The sequence below is a fragment of the Drosophila teissieri genome, chromosome 3L, assembly GCF_016746235.2.
Source record: "Drosophila teissieri strain GT53w chromosome 3L, Prin_Dtei_1.1, whole genome shotgun sequence".
In the NCBI taxonomy this organism is placed as follows: Eukaryota; Metazoa; Arthropoda; class Insecta; order Diptera; family Drosophilidae; genus Drosophila; species Drosophila teissieri.
This window is the reverse complement of record NC_053031.1, coordinates 8,085,890-8,106,982: the sequence shown is the minus strand read 5'-3', so window position 1 is coordinate 8,106,982 and position 21,093 is coordinate 8,085,890. Positions and strand designations below refer to the sequence as shown.

General features: G+C 45.7%; 5 protein-coding genes across 6 annotated transcripts; 2 read left to right on the top strand and 3 right to left on the bottom strand.

The window, feature by feature from the left end:
* Window positions 1-356: 356 nt before the first annotated feature.
* LOC122616530 (cytosol aminopeptidase-like) lies at window positions 357-2,617 on the bottom strand. The gene is made up of 3 exons (XM_043792014.1): window positions 1,324-2,617; window positions 804-1,268; window positions 357-745 (listed from the first exon to the last, which is right to left on the bottom strand). The coding sequence occupies exons 1-3, from the start codon at window positions 2,383-2,385 to the stop codon at window positions 605-607; spliced, it is 1,668 nt and encodes a 555-aa protein (XP_043647949.1). The 5' UTR covers window positions 2,386-2,617; the 3' UTR covers window positions 357-604.
* Window positions 2,618-4,334: 1,717 nt separating this feature from the next.
* On the bottom strand, window positions 4,335-15,460 carry LOC122617183. The gene is made up of 6 exons (XM_043792914.1): window positions 15,252-15,460; window positions 9,697-10,320; window positions 6,059-6,220; window positions 4,952-5,159; window positions 4,693-4,888; window positions 4,335-4,543 (listed from the first exon to the last, which is right to left on the bottom strand). The coding sequence occupies exons 2-6, from the start codon at window positions 9,886-9,888 to the stop codon at window positions 4,351-4,353; spliced, it is 951 nt and encodes a 316-aa protein (XP_043648849.1). The 5' UTR covers window positions 9,889-10,320; window positions 15,252-15,460; the 3' UTR covers window positions 4,335-4,350.
* Window positions 15,461-16,038: 578 nt separating this feature from the next.
* Window positions 16,039-17,770, top strand: LOC122617096 (LETM1 domain-containing protein 1). 2 transcript variants are annotated; one of them, XM_043792799.1, is made up of 4 exons: window positions 16,039-16,276; window positions 16,333-16,911; window positions 16,976-17,264; window positions 17,324-17,770. In XM_043792799.1, exons 1-4 carry the CDS (start codon window positions 16,185-16,187, stop codon window positions 17,660-17,662), a joined length of 1,299 nt encoding a protein of 432 aa, XP_043648734.1. In that variant the 5' UTR covers window positions 16,039-16,184; the 3' UTR covers window positions 17,663-17,770. The 2 variants fall into 2 exon arrangements, with proteins under 2 accessions (XP_043648734.1, XP_043648733.1); XM_043792798.1 differs by having other exon boundaries at window positions 16,040-16,276; window positions 16,327-16,911.
* Window positions 17,771-17,780: 10 nt separating this feature from the next.
* LOC122616531 (60S ribosomal protein L14) lies at window positions 17,781-19,383 on the bottom strand. Its single transcript, XM_043792015.1, has 5 exons — window positions 19,364-19,383; window positions 19,183-19,279; window positions 18,805-18,906; window positions 18,376-18,570; window positions 17,781-18,077 (listed from the first exon to the last, which is right to left on the bottom strand). Exons 1-5 carry the CDS (start codon window positions 19,381-19,383, stop codon window positions 17,877-17,879), a joined length of 615 nt encoding a protein of 204 aa, XP_043647950.1. The 3' UTR covers window positions 17,781-17,876.
* On the top strand, window positions 19,348-20,599 carry LOC122617097 (negative elongation factor E). Its single transcript, XM_043792800.1, has 4 exons — window positions 19,348-19,560; window positions 19,618-20,135; window positions 20,228-20,394; window positions 20,459-20,599. The coding sequence occupies exons 1-4, from the start codon at window positions 19,480-19,482 to the stop codon at window positions 20,533-20,535; spliced, it is 843 nt and encodes a 280-aa protein (XP_043648735.1). The 5' UTR covers window positions 19,348-19,479; the 3' UTR covers window positions 20,536-20,599.
* The last annotated feature ends 494 nt before the right edge of the window (window positions 20,600-21,093 follow it).

Here is a 21,093-nt window from a genome sequence, read left to right as displayed (position 1 = left end):
ATCTACCATTTGCCACAGGCAATTGAATAAAATAGCCATCATTAATAAATTCTATGGTTATTGTGCTTGCAGCATTTCGATACATTCAATAAAAAGCCATAAAACCACTCTTTATCAATATAAACTGCAGATTTGATTTGTATTACCATTTTATTTTAACATCAATAATTTCCTAAAGACGATAACCAGGAGATATAGAAATGTATGGCACAAATAAATAAAGACAACCCCAATTTTATGCTAAACCCACGCATTTTAACCTAAAGATCTACTTCTCTGCATAATATGTATCGCATTTTGTACACATGCCATTCAAAATAACCATTATTATATTTGCCATTTCGAAAAAACGTATATTTGAGTGATTTTAAAGGTATTTTATTGATGTTTAATATGTTTACTTAGAACGAACAAACATTTTTTTCCCTGGGAACAATGTCGTTGGAAATTTTAAAGGGACGTTGACGAACTGACTAAAGACATCCATCCTGCATAGACTTCAAAATATTTCACCAAAAATTTGGACATAGTGATAGCGCTGTCACTGCCGCTTGGATTTCGCATCTTCGGTCAGCTGCACATGCCCCGATCTCGCCACTTGCTCCTACTTGCCCATCTTGGGAGCGGTGTCCTTGCAGATCGTCTGTGCAATGAACTCGATGAGAGTTCGGGTGGGTCGGCCAGCCATTCCGCGACGCAGGTACTCGAAGTCAATGCCATTGGTGACCATCACATTGGTGGCATCCTTGGGAAACGAAAGGGATTAGTGGAATATATCTAAGCCATATGAGCGGGGAACTTACAATATGCATCCATTGGCCGCAGGGAACGAATTCACGCAGGAAGGCGGCAGCCTTGCAAGGACGTCCACCACGACCGATGCCGTAGTTCTTGACATCACTGCGTCCTCCAGCACGCACCGCCTTGCTGTAGAAGTTCCACAGGGGGAAGCGCCACACGCGATCCCCGGTGTGCATACTGGCGTGCTTGATCTGCTGCCACAGGATCTCCGAGTTGGTGAACACACCGCATGCAGCTTCGTCGAGGGACTGACGCATGTATCCGGAACAGGTGCCGATGTCGATGATGCACTTGGGGCAGAAGTTCTGGGCATACAGCAGGGCGTCGGCCAGAACCAGGACATCCTCGTGGTCGGTGCACTGCACCTCGATGGTCTTGCCATTCATGGACTTGACCATGTCACCCGGTCGGAAGGAGTTGCAGCCAACGACGTTCTCGCACAGGGGGATCAGACCACGGATATTGACCTGGGATTGGATCGATTAATAAAGGAACTACCTAAACTGATCTCAAATGCCTTACTGGCAATCGAAGTCCAGCAACAGCCCGGCATGTGGCCACCACCACAGCCGCTCCGGTCATATCTCCCCGCATGTGGAAGAGCTCTTGTTTCTTCTTCAGGCACAGACCGCCGGCATCGTAGGTGATGCCCTGGCCAACCAGGACGATGGGTCGCTCCTCGGCACAGGTGCCGTAGTAGCTCAGCTCCAGGAAGATTGGTGGTTCGCAGGAGGCCTTGCCCACCGCCAGGAAAGCGTGCATCGACTGGCTCTCAGCCCAGCCCTCGACTTTGACCTCCACGTTGACACCGGACTTGCAGAGCACCTCGACGACATTCTGGGCAAAGGCAGTGGGGGTCAAAAGGTTGGAGGGCATCTCCTGCAGCTGGCGGGTCAGGTTCTGCGCGGCAGCCTTTTGCAGCCCAATGCGCCATCCTTCTATGTCGCAAACTTCGTCCTTGGTGGCGTACAAATCGATGGCCGGAACAAAGATTCGGGTCTTGGGATCGCGCAGCTCCTGGTACAACCAGATACCCAAGGCGGCTCCCTCGGCAGCCGATTCGGCGTGTCCGCAGTTCTCCACCTCAATACGATCGGTATCCAGTTCGGCGAGAATCCTGCAGGCGGCGGCCACCGACCTGCGGATGGCCTCCTTCTGCTCGTCCAGGACCTCGTAGGGATTGTAGCCCAAGCACTCCTTGCCCAGACCAACGACCGCCACAACAGAATAATAGGGTATGCGCTCCGGCTCAACGGCGAAGAGGAGACGTGCTTCGCCCCTCTTGGGCATGGGTCCAGACATCCGGAGCACCTCTATCAGACGACCATTGGTCTTCTGAAGATTATAACGCCAGCCGGCGGGCGTCAGAATGCCGGCATCGTTCTTGTCCTCCTCATCCGCATAGACGCCAATGACCAGGGCTCGTGACGGCTGATCCGCACAGATGTCCATCTGCTGGAGCAACAGCATCTGGTTGACCGCCTGCGAGGCGTAGGATCGCTTGATGAACTTCGGGGCATATTGGCGGCACACCGGCGAGCGAGTGCAGATGCGGAAGAGCAACTGGCGCGATTTGCCGAACATTGTCCCAGTACTTCTTCACACGTAATGTACCCTCAAAAAAAAAAAAAATGCTGTTCCGAAATCGAGAAAACAAACTGGGAATTTATGGTTCGCAAAATTTAGTATCCAATTAATTGGAGATAATAAACCATTCGAAATAGGGGCTACTGCAAGTATAGTCAATTTTTTTAACGTTAAATTTTTTTTGTTGAGTTAGTTGTTAACTCTACGAAACGATCACGGATACTGAGTACTGGGGAGCTGCCCAGCGGTTGGGTAGCAAACGGCACCGGAATTCGGATGACGGGTGTTCCAGGGCCATCTATACTATTTTCCATGGCCTACACGGATTGAAAGAAGGCCGAAAGAGAGTTTACTTTAGTTTCGTTTATTAGTTTCCATACTCAGCATAATCTTTTAGGTACAATTCGTTCATTAGGTTTAATACTGCTTAACATTTGAGACACCAACTAGACACAGACACCTTTTTTTGTTAGCAAGGTAACGCACATACACGGGGTATATTTCGATTTAGCTACTATTTATTTATTTAGTAGATATCTGTATATATATTCCGGTATATAAAATAACAATGGCTATCGAACGTCCTCTATCGTAATTCACTGCGACAACTCTTGTACTTATTGTATGTGTAAATCGAAATCGACCTTTGGTTGGGTTGCCGTTGCCTCGGGATATGTTTCAGTTTGAATGGCTTCACATTCGATTCCTTTCGCTTGGTGGGGTGTGGTTTGCGGTTCGCGTTCGCGGTTCGCTGTTCGCGGTTCGATGCGATACAATATGCAGTTGACAAAGAGATATAGATATACGTAGACTTTGGGTCTATATAGTTGAAGTTCATGCTTCAAGTGGGAGGCAAGGGGGGTCGCGGATTCAACAGAGACTAGCGTAAACTTTGAAGGAGTGCAACAATCTAGGGGTGCGCAGAGCACATAAGAGGCACATTAGTTATTCGAGTTATTTGAGCAACAGTAGCATAGAGACTAGAGTGTTAGACAGCTGTGAGTACCCAAGATGCTTGGTACTCTGCGGTACTTTGGCATTCGTCATCAAAAAAACAAAGTCATCCCAAGCCAGCTCTTTTAAGCCCGGCTTTAATTCTGTACAAGAGGGTGGAACGAAGCTTTTACGTAGTTCTCTTAAAACTTTTCATTATATCATTATATAATTATATTTACAATTATATTATTTTTACCTTCAAGTTCCTAGCATTTCTTAGCTTTGTCCTTTACACACCGAAATTAGTTTTACGACTTCTAAATTTGATTTATTTTGTGCCCTTCATATTTAAAATAACTCGATCTGTTTACCAAATTGCCAGTAATTTAGATACTTTTTTATAGAATATTAGAATGAAGATAATCGTTTCAAAGGTATAAAATCCGAGCAAAACAGTTCCACCCTCTGGTACAAACGATATAAAAACCCGATCCGAACAACCTCTTCGTTCATCGCAACCAAATCTTAAGGTGGCAATCACAAAATCGTGGTCACTGTTACGGGTAACCCATCGGCATTCACGGCGTGCTCCGTCTGCACCCGGGTGCCGAAGCTCTCCACACTGGTGGCCTTGCTGAGATCGATGGCCGGCACATCCTCATCGTAGTCGGAGGCCAGCTCCTCCTCGGCCAGGTAGCTGCACTTGGTGCTGGGCACCGCCACCGACTTCGCCAGATGCGGCTGCTCCTGGTCGTGGTAGAAGTGGGTGCGGTCCATGTAGATGATGCCGTCATCCGTGTCGTCGTCCGTGTGGCAAACCGGATAGTGGCCGTAGCCCGCCTCGCACTGGTACGGATTCGACTTGACGTGCACGTTCCGGCAGCTGCCGCCGCAGTTGTGGTGGCTCTCGGCATCGCCACCATTGGCGCCATAGCACTGCCCGCGGTGCAGCGAGTGGCCCACCGAGTGGCCATGGGCGTTCAGCTGACCCACACCAGCCGCACTGCTGGAGTGGGCCACTGACTGCTAGATGTGCGAGTGGGAGCGGGCAATGGAGAGCGAGTAGGGACTGAGGTCCTTCTGGATGCGCATGGAGTCGTAGATGGGGAACTCGCAGCACAGGATGAACTTCAGGGCACTGGGCACCTCCACGTAGACGGCAGGTGGCACTGGTATCAGCGGCGAGGTGGAGGCTTTGTACTTCCGGTACTCCAGTTGGCTGCAAAAGGCCAGTTTGGAATAATAAATCACTTCACTAATAGACAGGCCTGTAATTTATTTATGAACTACTAAAGGCCAATTATCTACTGGTAATATACTAGATACCATGAAAAGTGTGTTACAGAAAGATTAAATATTTGAACTTACTCTTTGTACTTCTCATCGGCACTTCGTTCGCGAAGGGGAATCCCCGACAAAAAGAGGATGATCATCGTGGTGAAAATGGGCGAGGCAATCGCCACCCACTCGTGGCCACTGATCACGTTCAGCGATATGGCAAAGATGCCCCACCAGATGACCACTTCGCCAAAGTAGTTCGGATGCCGCGACACGCTCCACAGTCCTTTTCGAGATTCAACCCATTTTATAATTATATATATTTGCAGTTATATCATTCGTAGCTCACCATCATTGCAGAACTTGCCCTGATTGGCCGGATCCTGGCGGAAGGAGAACTTCTGCAGATCCGCATAGGTCTCCGCCAGCAATCCCACGATGAACATGCCCGTGCCCGTGGAGTCCAGTGTGGTCATGGTCTTCGGAGCACGCGGCTGCGAGTGGCGCGGTGAATTGATTATTATTACAGGCAGTGACACAATATACACCCAAACGGCCTAAGGAGAAAACATGAATTAGCCATTACTTTATGTTTCAAATAGTGCTTATATAATCTATATTTTGAATCACCTAAAGGATTTTGAAGTCCTTATGTCACATATCTCTGTCCTTGTAAATACCATACACCTTTTAGCACTCACCCAACTTGTCGATCAACCCAGAAGTTATATAGCCAAAGTGGCCATTTATAAATAAATGCAAATACAGCAGGCAAATTTCCATTGCGGCAGTTATGCTCAGATTGCAATGGCAGTATTTCAACTAGCAACAAGTGATTGGAATTCGGGTGAAATGGGAAATAAATGAAGACAAAACGATGGCAGGACATGCCACATGCAGCACGCCAACGCCAACGCCAACGCCATTGGCCATGCCAATGGCAATGCCAATGCCAATGCCATGGACTGCAACCACCAGCCACCCACTTGGCAGCCAACCGCCCACTTAGCCACCAGCCATCAGCCATCAACCACCCAACCACCCAAACCACCCAACCATCCAGCCACCCAACCCACCGATCCACTTAACGTTTAGCTGGTGTCGCCCACATGTGTCATGTCACTCTGTCGGAGAGAATGGGTTTTAATTGTTGCTGGTCGGTAGGGGTCTGGGTCTGGGTCTGGGTTTTGTGCCTCTGGTTCTGGGCCACATTGAGATTACAATTTCCGAGCAGCCATGTCGAGCTCAAATGGACGACAGGTGCTGAAATATGAAATATTCAAAACCTTTGGGCGCGTGTCAATTAGTGACAGTTTGATTGATTTTCCACCAGCAAGTTGAAGGTTCTGTCATTGAGCGTCGAATTGAAAAGTGGCTGACGCAACCGATTTTTCTGTGGCCTCTCCTCCGTCCGTCCAACCAACCAACCAAGCATCCAAGTCTCGGCGGAACTCACCTGGAAGGTCCAGAAGACCGCGTAGCGAATGATGTTGCGGCGGGTATCCTCGAACTGCTTGTCGCGGCCCAGCTTCACGATCCGATATAGTAGGTATCCCGAGAGTCGAGCGCCCCACAGGCAAACGAAGAGCGTGACCATCAGCTGGCGACTATCATAGGCCTGGAATGAGGATTTATAACTATGGGTTAACTACCAAGGACATAAATAACTGTTTACTGTCATTACCAATGCACAGTAGCTATGTGATCTTTAGCTTATGTATTCGTTTAACTCTAACGCTAACTTATATATTCCTTTTCACTGACGTAAAATATTCCCTTTATAAATTAATCCATTTTCGTTCTATTTTGTAGGTTCTTAAAGCGTCAAGGAGTAGGCTAACATAGTAAAGGTGTCCCTGGGCAATAAACTGGCGATAAACTGCTAGTTGGATCATCTGCGCTTGCAATAAACATTTACTATCTGCCATTTAGACGAATGAGAACTATTTGGGCGGCAATTGAGGGAGGCTTTGCTAAAGTTAGAGTTCAAGGCTGAGTTGCTATCCTTGGACAGGAAGGCGCACTCGTAACTATTTTGATATCTCCACAATAACAAAGCAGCACTTGGCTCACCTAGGGTATACCGCCATTCGTGCCCACACCTCGAAAGCGTTGCAAAATTCATTGGCCAACGAGCAATTTGCACGAATTTTCCCTGTTTGCCGCTCAAAGTCGAATTTTCTTGTACTTTTTGCTGCGATATTTTATTTTACAAAACCACTTTCGGTGGTCATGCGAAATTTGCATAAATAAAGCGAAAGCGAAAGCGCAGCACGCACGAGTGCCAGCGGCTCTATGCTCCTGCGCCCTGGACAAAATGGACACGGGGCAGCCTGGTTTGTTGGTTGGTTGGCTCAATAATGAATGAGTCGACTGCACTTTGCATATTTATAAACGCCATTGACGACCGAACTGAATCAGAAATGCATTCCGCATGGAGGAGGAGTCGTCAAGCGACGTCATGAAAAATGCAGGAAAAATTGTTAAATTGCTTTGTCAATGGCAGCGAATGGGCGGCCTGGTTCATGACCGTAACCGTAGCCGTAACCGTAACCAAAGTCACTGGCAGGACGAGGTCATTGTTGGTTCTATATGGCAATATGGAAGGCCATTTTTATTGGAGGAGAAGAGGGAGGGGCGCCCCCTTCAAACAGTTGATAGTTTAATGGGCTTGTCGTATCGCAGGGCGAACTTGATTGCCCATTTTGTCGATTGATTGAGCTGCCTTCGCAAGCCAAGGGGCTCAAGCTATTTTATCGCTCGATTTATTAAGCGACTCTGAACGGCGATAAACCATCGACGGGCGACTGCATGAGGCGGCACTAAACCATTTTTATGGCCATCACCGCACAGCTGTGATGCACAGCTGCATAGTGCAATATAGCAATAGAGCAATAGTGCAGTACATGCAACAACGGCCACAAGCAATGGCAGCACTTCCGTTTCCGCTCGACGTCCTGCGACCGCCATTTTCCCTTTTCTCCCCCTCCTCCTTCCGCAACAAGGCTTTAAATAAATTTTGCATTGCCAACTTAATTCGAGCAGAGGGCGGCCATTTAATTTTAATTTACGATCGATCGCCAATCCGTTGATGCCACATAAATGTGGCAACAGAAATGAATTGAACTGTAGCCTTTGCTGTAGAATTAATGCTTCAATATTTACTTCTTGTTTAATATTTACTTTATGTTGCGAGTAGGAAAACAAATGAAGTGCACATAAAAGTGTTTTGCGGTCAAAGGAACAATGCATTTTGTTTATTTTCGCACACACGCGTGTGTTTGGCCATCAAAAACCCAAACAAAAACCCAAGAAATAATTCATCTCTCAATTTGTATGTGTGTTGTCATGGGCGAATTGCTTAAAGCCCTTAACCAGCTTTCATGGGCCATAGACATAAAGTAAATCGATACATCGGGTGGCGTTTAAAACCGAAAACAGGACGAAAAGCTTTTAAGGCCTTTGTTTCATGAAGAAGTGTCTTCAACAGTATCATATTTTATTTTATTACATTTTACAGATATATCTCCATTGAGCTCGTTTCAAGGGGCCATAACGTTCATTTAAATTATATTAAAACAATCTAGATAAGCGGGATAATGAAGCAGATAACTGCGCTTAATGAACACTGAAAATTGAAACCAAAAGGTACGAAGGTTCTCACATTTAACTGGATAATTGGGGTAATGTTAATTAAACCCTTTTTAAATGTTTTGTAATATCAATATTTAATATTAACTATATTTTCCGAGTACTGCAGATATAGGATTATATTTTGTTTGCTACTTTAGAGAAAGTGCTGTACATGCAGTGCTCTGCAATTGCCTGCAGTCACTAATTAAGGTGAACATCATTTTCCACTTTACTGCCGTGCTAATGAGCGGTAAAACTGCGAAATTGGCCATCAATTGGGATTAATCAATGGCGTACTGTGTTCCATTCGGCAGAGGCTGAATCCGCATCGGTTGGCTTTCGCTTTCGAGCGGATTCGAGCTGCTTTTGGCCGCAAATAGCCTTAGTTAGCTGCTTAGGCAGCGTGTTAGCCTGGCGGAAGGACACGCCGACAGACAGATGGAGGACCCTCACGATGCCAAGGTCATGCCCAGCTAGAAGGAGACCTATGTATGTAGGTACACATGTGTGTAAGTATGTGCCAGCTGCATCTATCCACCAGCTACTAGCTTCTAGCTACCAGTTACCAGTGCTGCCAGCTACCAGCTACCAGAGACCACCTACAGCAACTACAAGTAAAACAGAAACAACAAACGGAACAACGAGGAACAACAGCTGAAATGTGCGCCCCGATGGGCGGGTGGGCGTAACCTTTTGTTTGTCGGCAATGGATGTTTGCCTCTGTATGCGTTGATGTCTGTATCTGTGTCTATATATGTATCTGTATCTGTGTCTGTGGCTGTGGCTGTGACTGCGTGCGTATGCAAAACTCAGTTTTCAATGTCAGCAGCGGAAGCCACCAGAGTCCCAAAACCAACCACCACCCACCGCCCACCACCCACAACAGCAGCCCCTTAACGCCCAGTTGGGTGACTTGTTTATGGACACGCTTCAAGTTCACAGAATTTAATTTTGCTAACAAAAAATGAAACGCACGATGGAAAACCAACGAGCTATTAAGCAAAATAAAGCAAATGGCACATAAATTATGCATTGTTCAAATTTTAACTATAGCAATAAATTATCCGCATATCAGATGTCATATAAATTGAGCTTTTAATTGGAAAGCAATTCATGGCATTTTTTGTCACCGACATTGTTTTCCAGTCATTGCATATTTATTATTGGCATTGCTAAAAAAAAAGCAATTTTCAATATTTAATAATTTTTTACGCAAGGCTGAGTTCCAATTATTGTTTTGCAGCTGCAGGCTTGACTTAATACTATTAATAGTAATGAAATGTTTCATTTAAAAGTTAAATAATGCATTTAATTCTATAGCCCCAAGAAACTTTAAAGGAAATGCATTTAAAAACCTACAAATAAATCAGCATTCTCACAATTTAACTACCAAACTTGTAGCACCACAAATGCTTATCTTTATATACTCTACTTAATTATAAATCTATAACTTTTACGTACCTTTGAAGGCCGATCAATTTGGCCAAGAAAAAAAGTGAGCAGGGAGATGATGATGAAGTTCACGCCGCCGGCAAAGTCCGTCAGCTTGTCCATTTGGAGCACGGAGTTGATCAGAAAGAAGACCAACTGCAGACTGCCCACGACGATTGCGCTGATGGCGAAGTGATCGTAGTCCAGTACATTTACGGTCATTGTTGCGGCGCTCTGCTTTCACCTTTCACCCAGCCAGACAGGCTTTCAGCCAATCCGGTCTCTTTGTGGACGTGTCGGCAACAGGTTCTGGTCCTCCGCCACCTGACCCTCCTGCTCCTCTGCTCTCCGGCTCCTCCTTCCCTTTGCTGTTCTTTAATATTGCAAAATGTTGTGCCTTCACATCGCTTCATCCACACCTAGCCAAAGTCGCCTCGGAACTGGTATCTGTTTGTGTGTGCCACTCCCACCGCCCACTGGGCTTTACATGCTGTGGTGGGTGGCTCGCTGGTTGGGTGGTTGGGATGGTGGGTGGTTTCTGGCGAGTGGTGGTCTGTGGCGTTGGCCGCCTGCCAAGGAGTCGCTGTCTGCTTTTTTGGGGGGCCGCTTGTTGATTACGTATTTATGTGATGATTGTTTATATTGGGGTCGCCTCTGCAAAGTGCAATAAATAATGCAATTTGTATATGCTGTGGCAGCTGCAAGTTATTTGCTAAATGAAAACTTAATTCAATTTCCCGCGCTTAGCGGCACGCTAAGAGCATCACCACCACCCCCAACCCCACTCCCAGCCACAGCAACGAAGAAGCCACAGTTTACCCCTCATCCCACAGCTTTTAAAGCAAATTTGAGTGAAACCACCTCGATATGGCAACAGTCTCAAGCCTCGTTTGTGCGAATCTGTGTGCATTGAGCCGGCAAATCGCTGGCGAAACGGAGACTAGAGCCATTTGCTATCTTGGCCAGGGTTGTAGATATGAAAACATGACTGGGGGTTTTAAACCATTCACACACAGCCTTCACAAGCATATATGTAAGCCACACTTATGTGGATTTTTTCAAAACATTTAATGAGCCTAATGAATTAATCCACTTGCGGTCTGAAGTGGCAAATCAAAAGCCTAATCGAATTATGCAGAAGTCAAGCCATCAACTGGGTGCACACACTGAAACATCAAGGAATCGAAGAGGCTTATGCACCCCCTTAAGCAAAATCCCGCTTAAGCCACTGGTGCTGACTTTAAGTGTCTGCCGGAATGTTTTATATGGCACATACTTGAGCTGCCTGGTTTAACTTCTTGAGCCTTTATTTGCCCCTTGGTCTTGACTGCATTTGCACAGCACTTCCTTTGGGCACCCTCGACTATCCAAATATATCCCCTCTTCAGAGGTCCTTATTTGGGCAACATTTCCAGCCTGCATTTATAATTAACTAGCAGACTTGGCTATCTAGGATGCAGTGAGCCAGTCTGTGCCCGCACATAGAGTGGCTATAGTTTATAGTGCTTTTCGTGGTGGACAACCGCAGGGCATCGATTTTCGGAGAGTGGGTTTCGAAATGGGGAAGCTGGGCAAAATTTACTGATGACGGATTAGCTGCGGTTGAAATGCCCTTTGCAATGTTTTGATTGTGTTGTGCAACTCAATTAAATGTGCATTTTTACGGATTATTTTAGAGATTTAATTATTCAATTGATGCACTCGTGGCTTTTACATAATTCCCCCTTTGCGCCCATTTCAATTCACTTAAAAAAGTTATGAAACTTTCACGTGCTCAAGCGTTTTTCTTTTATTTAGAAATCTGAAGACGCTTTTAAAACTTTACTCTTGACGGGATAAACTTCACTTGGAATTAATGTTACTACTTGACAATTAAAAAGTTTCGTTGTTCGTTTCTATTAAGACATTCAATTGGATTTTATTCTGAGCAGCGCTGCTTCTTAATAATTAAACTGGAAAATAAAGTTCTTGGCAGCTGTCGGAACTTCTAACCGCCAATAAGTTTTGCTAAACGTGTTATAATCCGCATTTTAAATTAACTTTTACGGCATAGCGAAGCTTCTATTTTCCACCAAATTACGGAAATTGCGGCATAGATCTATGCAATTAAATTGGTATTTAATTTAATTTCGAATTTGCTCCTAATGATTTTTTAATAACATTGCCATTTGCCAGGATTTCCTATTAATTTATGCGCTTTTTGCCATAGTAATTGCTATTTGGGTAATTACATTTCGGCTTTGCAATCGAGTGTGAAATTAGCAAATTTGTGGACGAAGAGGAATTTTGAAAATGTGAAATCCGCCTTCCTCTTTCCTAATTGCCGATGTCGGACACACAAACTGTAGCCAAGCTAATTCTATTCGCGCGACTTGCTCGCAAGTTGCAATCCTCCGGAGGGCCCATAAAAGTAGGCAACGCTTTTTGTGCCTCGCATTCTTGCCAAAGAAATGCATCAGCGTTGCACATTCATTAAAGAAACACCCGCGGCGCATTCAAGGCCCAAAAACAAAGGCGGCAACAGTGTTAAACTCGTGCCACCAACAAAGGCAAAAGAAATGGAAAAGGAAAAACACCTCAGTGTATGCAAATGTGTAGTCAGTCAGCTGTGCTGTTGCCACTTGGCTTGCCCCTCGCTCGCTGTCGTTGTCATTGTTGCTGTTGTTTGTATTACTTTGAGCTCTGGATGCACAGAGAAAAATGCTAAGCATCAAATGAGAAATGAATTTCAAAATAAATTACACAACTATTTTATTATATTAACTATATGTATAGGCATTCAATTCAACTTTAATGAAACAATCTTTTGAGTTCAAAGCTTTTGTTGCCTGTTTATTAGCCTAGAGCTTAGCCTAGTAAGTCCAATTTTTTTGCAGTGCTCTTAGCATTGCTTGGCAACGCGTGGCAGAGGCGCCGGAGTGGGGGATTCCGGGCGGACAGGGGTTATTCGTAGCCGCAAGACATTGACAAGGTGTCTGCCAGGCTGTCGCTCACACTCACCGCAACTCACTGCAGTTGCTTGTTGTTTTCCCTGGGCTGTGTTCCTAGTATCACAGCGAGAGTGAGTGAGAGTGTGTTTCAGTGTGTTTGTGTGTGGCAAAGCTCAGGAGTGAATTTGCATATGCGGCTAGGACCCCGCATTTCACATTCCACACCCTGCACCCTGGAAACGAATAGTTTTTCCCCAAGCTGTGCCCACTTTTAAACGCATTTTCGCGTGCTTTGCATTTTTCGCCAGCGTCGTTTGCCATTGTCGCCACCTTCTTGTGGGCATTAAGGAATGGCAACGATGCACTTTTCCCCCACAATTGAACAAGAAAAGCCGTTTTCAATGGGGTTTGCGGCTAATAATTTCGACAAATCGAATCAGGCGAGCTTCGCTAGTCAATTGAAAGGATTTGTCAGCAAGTGCTGGCGAAAAAACTAGTTTCGCCAACGAAAATCAAAACACTGAACATATTTTCAAGTGTTAGAGTGTATTTATATAATAACTTGCAGAGTTAGTTTTTTGTTTCAAGTTGAAGAGTATGTTTTTTTTATAAAGTTGCAGAGTAAGTTTTTTGTATAAAGTTGCCCCAGAAAGTATTAAAAAGCAGGGGTTTTAAATTCTAAACTCTGTATCTTAAATGCAAACTTTAAAATGAGCTTATTTTGTCAGAAACCTTTAAGGCTACCGTATACCAACATGTAGAGTGATTAAAGTGCTAGCTATTGTAACCCAGTTTAGAAAATCAGCTCGATGCCAGTTTCACACCTCTTTCCGTGCACTTACATGTGCTTGCCACTAGCGGGAAACAGAACAGATTAAATATAAACCTAAAACTATTACAACACATTTTCCCGGTCGAGCCAAGACAATTCTCGATTTTTCGCGCTCAACTGCTATGCATTTTGCACCACAAGTATTTGTTTTCCTGCAATCTGCAATTTGTGTGTGTGTCTGTGTGTGTGGCAGTTGGTGGGTTGTAGTGCTCTTGGCACTGAAAATTGCAGCCATGTAATGGAATTGGCTGCGGTTCAACGGTGCGTATGATTAACTTTATGGCAGCGGCAAAGCGGAGGACTAAACAACTTCCATTTAGTGAGCAGCAAATTGCCCTGCTGTACGATACACCACTTACGTGGCTGGCTGTTTGCCGTTTATGCTAATTGTTGTCATAGTTTCGAAACTACAGCGTTGACCTTAAAGAGACAGTGGTTATTAGCAATCCACCACAATATACGCTTTGTGTTGACCTTATTGATTGTCGGGTTGCTGGATGTCTCTAGCAATTAATGGTGCCGAACATTCCCCGCTGGCGAGCAAACCTAATTTAATTATACATGTCCGACCGCAATTTAAGGCATCCACATGCAGTTTTGCCCAAGTAATTGAAAATGGAATCACGTTTGCACGTTTACGCAAAATGAATGCTTTGGGGGATAATTGTTTCTTTTGCAGTCCTTGATTTGAGATTTTTTGATTTGCGGTTTGAAGGAAACGAGGTATTTTATACCAGTTATTTAATATCTTGCAGGGTTTTCAAAGCAAAAACATTTCTGACCCATCTGTTTTGGGAATGAACCAATTTAAATAACATGAATATATAGCTTGAAATTTGGAACTCAGCTTCAAATGTGCATTTAGGTTTGGCCCCTAGGAAGTGCTTCTCGGAAATTAAAGTTTGCAGAGTGATATCATCTTTGCTCGGTCTGCTGCCCAATGTTTGGCCATACCCAAGGATTGTGCTGTGTAATCCGAGGAAATTGTATTCCCTTCGATGGAAATGTATTAAACTTAAATATTCATAAGGTGCAACACAAAGCCGGGCAATTCAATAACGCCGAATCCATATTGAATTGACTGCCAGCAATGGGAGAACTCCATAAATAACGCATTCCGTTGCAAAGATTGGCACTTTATGTAATCCCAGCGAGCAAAGCGTGGGAATTGACTTAATATGGCCAGCATGCCAGCCTGCCAGCTTGGCAGTACCTTGAACTTCGACAGAGTTTGGCCAAGGACTTTTTCGGACGGCAGCGGAAGCGGACGCGGAAAAGGACTCAACGGGTGGTCGCCTGAAGGAATATTGACGTTTTTTCAATTAAACCCGGCCACCAGGCACTTTGTCGGTGGTATTTATGGCGCTCGGTTAGTTCTATTTTTACGAGGATGGGGGGAGGCGGGCGGACAAACAAATGGGTACCAGTGTCAATAGTGTAACTGTAGCTTTTCCAGCTGGCTAAATATACACACAACTATATGTGTGCGCGCATATGCGATATAGCCCATATCCTGTGGCAGATAAATAAGTCGCATAGAAGCTAAGCGGAAAAAACACGCGTACACACACACACGCGCGCACACACACGCACACACGTGCTTAGAAAGAGACATTAGAGAGTGTCTTTCGGGTAAGTTGGTCCGCCTTTTTCCGCTTTTCCGCTTTTCTCAGCGCTGACACAAGTGAAAAGTCAAGCAAGTTGGACACGCGCTAAGTTTTACAATTTCCCGCTGAAGGTCTCGACGCCCCCTTTTCCGGCCCTCTTTTTCGACCCCCTCCCCCGTTCAACACTGCTGTCGACCTGCCAAACAACTAACGCACATTTCCGTTTCCGCTTATGCCACAAAATGGCCAAAAGTGGCCTGGTGATTAGTTGCGATTTTTTTCCGTTTGTTTCCTGCCGCTCTAACGCCTAATTTCTCTCCTTGTTGCCGCGCTGGCCTCTGGTTTTTATTGCTTTCAATGCCTTTTTTTCGCTTCTCGATTGCAGCCAGCATCTACGAGGCGAAAACAAACACACCAGCCGCCGCGAGTTTTCTGGCCAACGGAAGGGACTCGAGCAACCGACGCAACAGACGACTCCGGGTGGACTGAAATCCACTTTCTCTTCTCCCGCAGCAGCAGCGCAGTTTCTGCAGCCCGCCGAGAGAAAGCCTTTCACCGCAAAGCAGTGCGCACTGCTTGCTGCGCGGAGGGCGCCAAAGTTTTGAAATTCCTGCATGGTTGGGTTTTAGGAATTAATACACATGGTCAAACAATACAAATATATATACAATTAATCGGAAATATATGTCATTTCTAATTTTTAGCCTTATTTTCATAACAACGTCTTACTAAATCACATGTTTTGGCTTAGCGGGTTTTAGGCAACCCACAATTTGTGAGTATAGCTTTCGAGAATTTTTAATTATTAGTGTTACACTACAATGGTGAATTTAAACAAATAAAAAAACTACAAATTTCAAAAACAGGAAACTTAACTCATCTTCGTTAAGTAAAAGCAGTATTTGCTAGGCTACAACTTTCGTTAAGCTGTATAGGTTTGCGCATTCGCTAGGCGCTGGTACGTGCGCTCGCTAAACGTGGAAGCAGCTCTGTTTGTGTGCCATCTCTAGTTCAACAGCTGTTCAAATCGAGGAAATCGTAATTGCTCCTTGAATTTTTTTATTTTTGTGGGCAACTCCTGCATTGGAGTCGGCGGTTGCGTAATAACGCGCATCTACCTGGTTTCTGGCTGCCACTTGGAGTTGCAGCATGGCGTTGGCGCTGCGCGTGGCGCGATTCGCCACGATTCCGGCCAACAGTTGGCCCCGCGATCGCCGGCGACTGTTACACCTGTGCGGCAGGTGAGTAGCTGACCCCAATTATCAATCAGCATTAAAATTCAATTACCCAGCGCCAGCGATAAGAGGCCAACAGCTTTCTGCAGCAGGAACTACGCAACGAAGCCCGAGGCTGCGGCCCCACCGCAAATCAAGCGAAATGTGGCCGCCGAGATAACCAGCGTGGGCAAGGTCATCTACGAAACGGGCTGGGATGCCAACAAGCCCATTGAGAAGCCAAAGATGCTGTCCAGCAACTCGTCGTGCCCACCGCCGCCCAAGAAACCCGACGACGAGAAGCGCAAGGAGCTGGACACAGTGAAATCGAAGCGGGATCAGATGCGAGACAACATGCAGGACTATATATTCACGCGGTACTTCAACTATGTGAAGAATTATGACAAAGTGCTCGAAAAGAACTTTCCCAAGGCCATGCAGCTGTACAGGGTGTTCTTCGATGGCGTCAAGGATTTCTTTGGCGACATGAAGCGTTTCCTGAAGATTGCCCGCATTGCCAATGATTCGCCACAAGGAATCAGAGCCCTGAATCGCCAGGAGCTAGAGCTGTACATGCAGATGCCGAGGGACATGATGAAGGTGGCACCGGCTCTGATTGGCTGCTCCCTGCCCATGGTGGGCTATGCGTTCTTTCCCCTGGTGTAAGATATGCCTTACTCTCTTACACTCCTGGAATGTTTAATACATCGAATTGTTCATTGCCAGCTTTTATTACCCCCGCTCCTTTCTCACTGCCCATTTCTGGACCCCGCAGCAGCGCTCCGAGTTCCAGAGTTACTACATGAAGCGGCGATTGGGCAACAACAAGGATGTCTTTCGCTGCCTGCAGGCCAAGCTCAAAGCGACGGCATCGCATCCCAAGCACTCGGCCTTTGCTGAAATCCTGGGGCAGCTGGGCAGCGGCACACACCCAACGCCTGAGATGCTCATCGATGTTAAGGACATATTTGCCGATGGACCCTACTCCTTGCTGGGAATGTCCCGGAAGCACATTGTACGTTTTAACAGACACATGTGCAGCTTAAGATCATATAGCTAATTCATACGTTCCAGAGAAACCTAGTCAACCTTCATGGACTGCCCAGCAGCATCTTCAAGCGACATCGCCTTCACGAGCACGCCTTCCTGGTGCACTACATGGACCAGGCCATTACCCGCGAGGGTGGAGTTCACAACCTGACACCGGATGCTCTGCGCTACTCCTGCTATCTGCGCGGATTGAATCCGGACAGCCTAAGCAGCGAGGCTATGATCGAGTGGCTGCGGAAGTGGGTGAAGGTGTCTACGTCGATACAAGGCGAACATATCACGCTGTTCCTGCACTTGCCCATCCTGCTGGGCTACAACCATCCCAACAACTGGAAGACCATCTACGGCAAGTGCCCCACTTGAGCGGGGTCCTGGTCGTTATCTATTTGGTAGACTGTGCTTTAAAGATTGGACTGTTAAGATCATTTTGTTTCTTGAGAGCAAATAAAAACGTTAAACCACAAATAGAAACAGGGCAGTGTGCGTGTGTTTTTCCTAAAAATAACACTTTCTTTTATTTTTTCCATGGTGGTGGATGTTCATCAAGCAGTTACTTTCGTTAAAGGTAGTGTTTTTTTTACTTCTTGGCCGCGGCCTTCTTGCCACCCTTGGCCTTCTCGGCACGCAGACGCTCGCGACGATCCTTCTTCAGGACGCGGGGAGTGCCGTCAGCCTTGGTGCGCTTCTTCAGTGTGTTGAAGGCGATGGTCAGCAGCTTGTTGCGCTGGCGCTTGGCATAACGCAGCTTGAAGCGGTCAAAGTCGTTCAACGAGGAGCGCTGCAAAGTAGATAAATTGTTCATTAATATCTTCATCTATTCTTGATTGCTTACGAATTAACTAGCTAGGATTGTAATCAGATAAACTAGAATTAGCTTCATATATGTGTCAGCCGGCAATTCCTATCAAGAACTTTCAATTATCATCATGTGCAGCAGTTCAACGAGGTAAACAACTTTGCAGAGAAAAAAAGCCAACACTTTTGGACATTAGATATTGGTGAATATTTCCCTCTCTGACTAGTTGGTAGGTGTTGTCTCCTATATCTCAGATTCTTCCTCGTGTTAGTGTACATACCTTGCAGATGTTCTGTGCCTTGACGGACCAGGGGCTGACCTTCCACTGGGCCTTCAGGTCGCTCTCTGTCCAGGCCTTGCGCACGATGCGCGTGGGCGCGGTGTAGGGGAACTTGATGCGGTACTTGGTCAGGTGCAGATTGTTCAATCTGTATTCCTGACGGGGCACGCCAGTCAGAGGACCATCGACCAGCACCTAAGGAGTGAGATAAGCCAGTAATTAGTTATGGGGCTCTATACACATTTATGGTTAGAGACGGAGTACAGCAACAAATGCGACTTTAGCTTGCTTGCTTTCAGTGGGTTAAACTGGCTTCATTTATGTGTCAGTTGGCACTTCCTATCAAGAAGACAAATTATCATCATGTGCACAAGAGCTCGTCACTTGGAAATCTGTTGCTGCTACTCCGCGCCGGAATGATGCACTTACTCTGTTTTGGTCAATGACGTCGACAATGGCCACCAGGCGCCCCTTCAGGGGACCGGCGGAGGCCTTGGCAATGCGACCAGTTTGTACGAATCTCTCGAAAGGCTGCAAGCAGAGAGAAGTCCATTATAAATGGCTGAACATGTTGGATTTCAGGTGCTGCATGGCCAGCGCGTTGCTTGTGTTGGTGTCCACCACGTGAATTATTTCAAAGGTGGATTTCCCATGGATTTCCATTGCTTCGCCGCTGCTTTCGCTTTTCACACGTTCAACGCACTGACCCGTTTGCTTGGCCGACAGATTTAATTCATCTCGGTCCCTTTGGACCGCTGAATTTTCACATTTTTCAACCGATCCGGAGAAACCTTCGTCGATTCTTACCATGACGCTAACCGGAAAGAAAGAGAAGGAAAGAATTTTTTTGACAGCTCGATGGTAGCATGGCGTTAGTGTTGCTGAACGCAGGGTTGCATGTGAACTAGTGTTGCGCAACACACGTTAGTGTGGCAGTAAATCAAATACAACTTATGTGGCAATTCTTTCCATGGGCTGTTACAGTCACACTAAGCCAATTCGATACATTTCGATAGTAAAAATAAACAACATTTCGGAAAAACATAATTACTTGCTGCTAAATTTGTTTTTACCGGGCTAACTTCAGGTGTACATAGCCCAAGAATGGTTTACATACACTTTCCCAGCAATTTAACTGAAGAGGAGCAGATGCTGCAGGCCAAGTATCAAAAACTCAAGAAAAAGGTGGGAAAACTCATACCACAAATATGAACTTTATTTAAATACAATTTTTACCCGTAGAAAAAGGCCCTGCAGGCGCACAAGGCGCCCAAACCAGAGCCGGAGAGCTCCTTGACCCTGAAGCGTCCCACGGATGCCCGAGATGCCCGCGAAGTGGCTAGGAAACTGATCAAAAGCGGCGCCATTCCCGCCATCCAGAAGCAGACTAAACAAGATCAGACCTCCTTCAAGCGGCCCAAGGGGCAGGAAAGAGCCAAGCGCTCCACCTCGGAGACTAGTGTCGCTTCCTACCAGCCCTTTTCGTCCACGCAGAATGACGTGGCCCAGGAGACGATCATTAGCGAGATTATTAAGGAGGAACCGCGCCGGCAGAATCTATACCAACATTTTGCCACCGAGCGGGATCGAGAGGAGCGCGGCATGCCCGAGAAGGTGCCCATGGACACAGCGCAGCCAGAGAAGCCACGGGCCGGCAATACCATCTTCGTGTCCGGCAACAAGGTCACCGAGGATTTCTTGAAGAAGACATTCAACGACTACGGCACCATTGTCAATGTCTCCATGGAGATCGAAAAGAGGTATATTAAAATAAAGAGCTCATATTGTAGATTACACTTGTTATATTTGCAAAACTGAAGAAATGGTAAATTAATCTTATTTGGCTTTGCAGTCGTGGCTTTGTGTCCTTCGCCAAACCGGAGTCAGCAGATCGCGCCATTGCAGAGATCCATGGGAAGAATGTGAATGGCATCAACTTGCAGGTGCAGCTGGCTAGACGCCAGCCCCAGATTGAGCCCATTAACGACGCCTCCTCGTCGGCAGTCTGGTCATCTATTGGTAAGTGCTCAGGATTTCTCTATACCCTAAAAACAAAATCAAACCTTATGTATTTCCCAAATAGCCGCCAGCAAATCGCAAAAAGGTAGCCACAAGGACCACCGCGAAATGGTTCAATACGATGAGGATTTCTTGCTTTAGAGCTTTAATACTTAGTTTTTACGATTAGCTTTCTACTTACTTCCTTTATGACTTAGTAGCAAAACACATTTCAGTTTATTTTAAATCATTTTGCTTTATTGAAAATACGCTTCTATATATTTATGTATATATGTTCACTTTCTGGCTAAGTACTCGCATTTCAAATTATAACGTTCAAATGAATTCAATGATAAAGAGTGTATGTTTTGTATATTAATTCCTACTTTTTGATCTAAATTAAACAACAATTTGTTCAACAATTGAATCTCTCGCGTTTTGCCTTATGTGGTAGAAAAGATGAGCAAACAAAATAAGTGTTTATTAGTGGCTCTCGCCCCCTCTTGCCATGAAACAGAAAACGTCTACATATTTACATAGCATGTGTTGAGTAAATAGTTAATACATGGTCGTTGCTTCTGTTGCTATGCTTTCCCATATAGATTTCTATATCGTTGGTAGACAATGTTGAAAAATGTTCCCTCTATATTTCTGGTTAGTACAAGTTAGATGTCGGTATGTGTATGATGATGGATCATTGAACTGGGATTCTGGTTTCGG

Excerpts from the sequence above, each read along its gene's own strand:
- LOC122616530 (XM_043792014.1), bottom strand. The coding sequence starts at position 2,385 with ATGTTCGGCAAATCGCGCCAGTTGCTCTTCCGCATCTGCACTCGCTCG. Across the intron at positions 1,269-1,323 it reads TTGCTGGACTTCGATTGCCA|GTCAATATCCGTGGTCTGAT; the intron begins GTAAGGCATTTG and ends ATCCAATCCCAG. Across the intron at positions 746-803 it reads GCGGCCAATGGATGCATATT|GATGCCACCAATGTGATGGT; the intron begins GTAAGTTCCCCG and ends TCGTTTCCCAAG.
- LOC122617097 (XM_043792800.1), top strand. The coding sequence starts at position 19,480 with ATGGTTTACATACACTTTCCCAGCAATTTAACTGAAGAGGAGCAGATG. Across the intron at positions 19,561-19,617 it reads ATCAAAAACTCAAGAAAAAG|AAAAAGGCCCTGCAGGCGCA; the intron begins GTGGGAAAACTC and ends TTTTACCCGTAG. Across the intron at positions 20,395-20,458 it reads GGCAGTCTGGTCATCTATTG|CCGCCAGCAAATCGCAAAAA; the intron begins GTAAGTGCTCAG and ends TTTCCCAAATAG.
- LOC122617183 (XM_043792914.1), bottom strand. The coding sequence starts at position 9,888 with ATGACCGTAAATGTACTGGACTACGATCACTTCGCCATCAGCGCAATC. Across the intron at positions 6,221-9,696 it reads AAATTGATCGGCCTTCAAAG|GCCTATGATAGTCGCCAGCT; the intron begins GTACGTAAAAGT and ends TCCTCATTCCAG. Across the intron at positions 4,544-4,692 it reads GCCGATGAGAAGTACAAAGA|CCAACTGGAGTACCGGAAGT; the intron begins GTAAGTTCAAAT and ends GGCCTTTTGCAG.
- LOC122617096 (XM_043792798.1), top strand. The coding sequence starts at position 16,185 with ATGGCGTTGGCGCTGCGCGTGGCGCGATTCGCCACGATTCCGGCCAAC. Across the intron at positions 16,277-16,326 it reads CTGTTACACCTGTGCGGCAG|CGCCAGCGATAAGAGGCCAA; the intron begins GTGAGTAGCTGA and ends TCAATTACCCAG. Across the intron at positions 17,265-17,323 it reads GAATGTCCCGGAAGCACATT|AGAAACCTAGTCAACCTTCA; the intron begins GTACGTTTTAAC and ends CATACGTTCCAG.
- LOC122616531 (XM_043792015.1), bottom strand. The coding sequence starts at position 19,383 with ATGTATCGAATTGGCTTAGT. Across the intron at positions 19,280-19,363 it reads ATGTATCGAATTGGCTTAGT|TTCACATGCAACCCTGCGTT; the intron begins GTGACTGTAACA and ends GCGCAACACTAG. Across the intron at positions 18,907-19,182 it reads TCTTTCCGGTTAGCGTCATG|CCTTTCGAGAGATTCGTACA; the intron begins GTAAGAATCGAC and ends CTCTGCTTGCAG.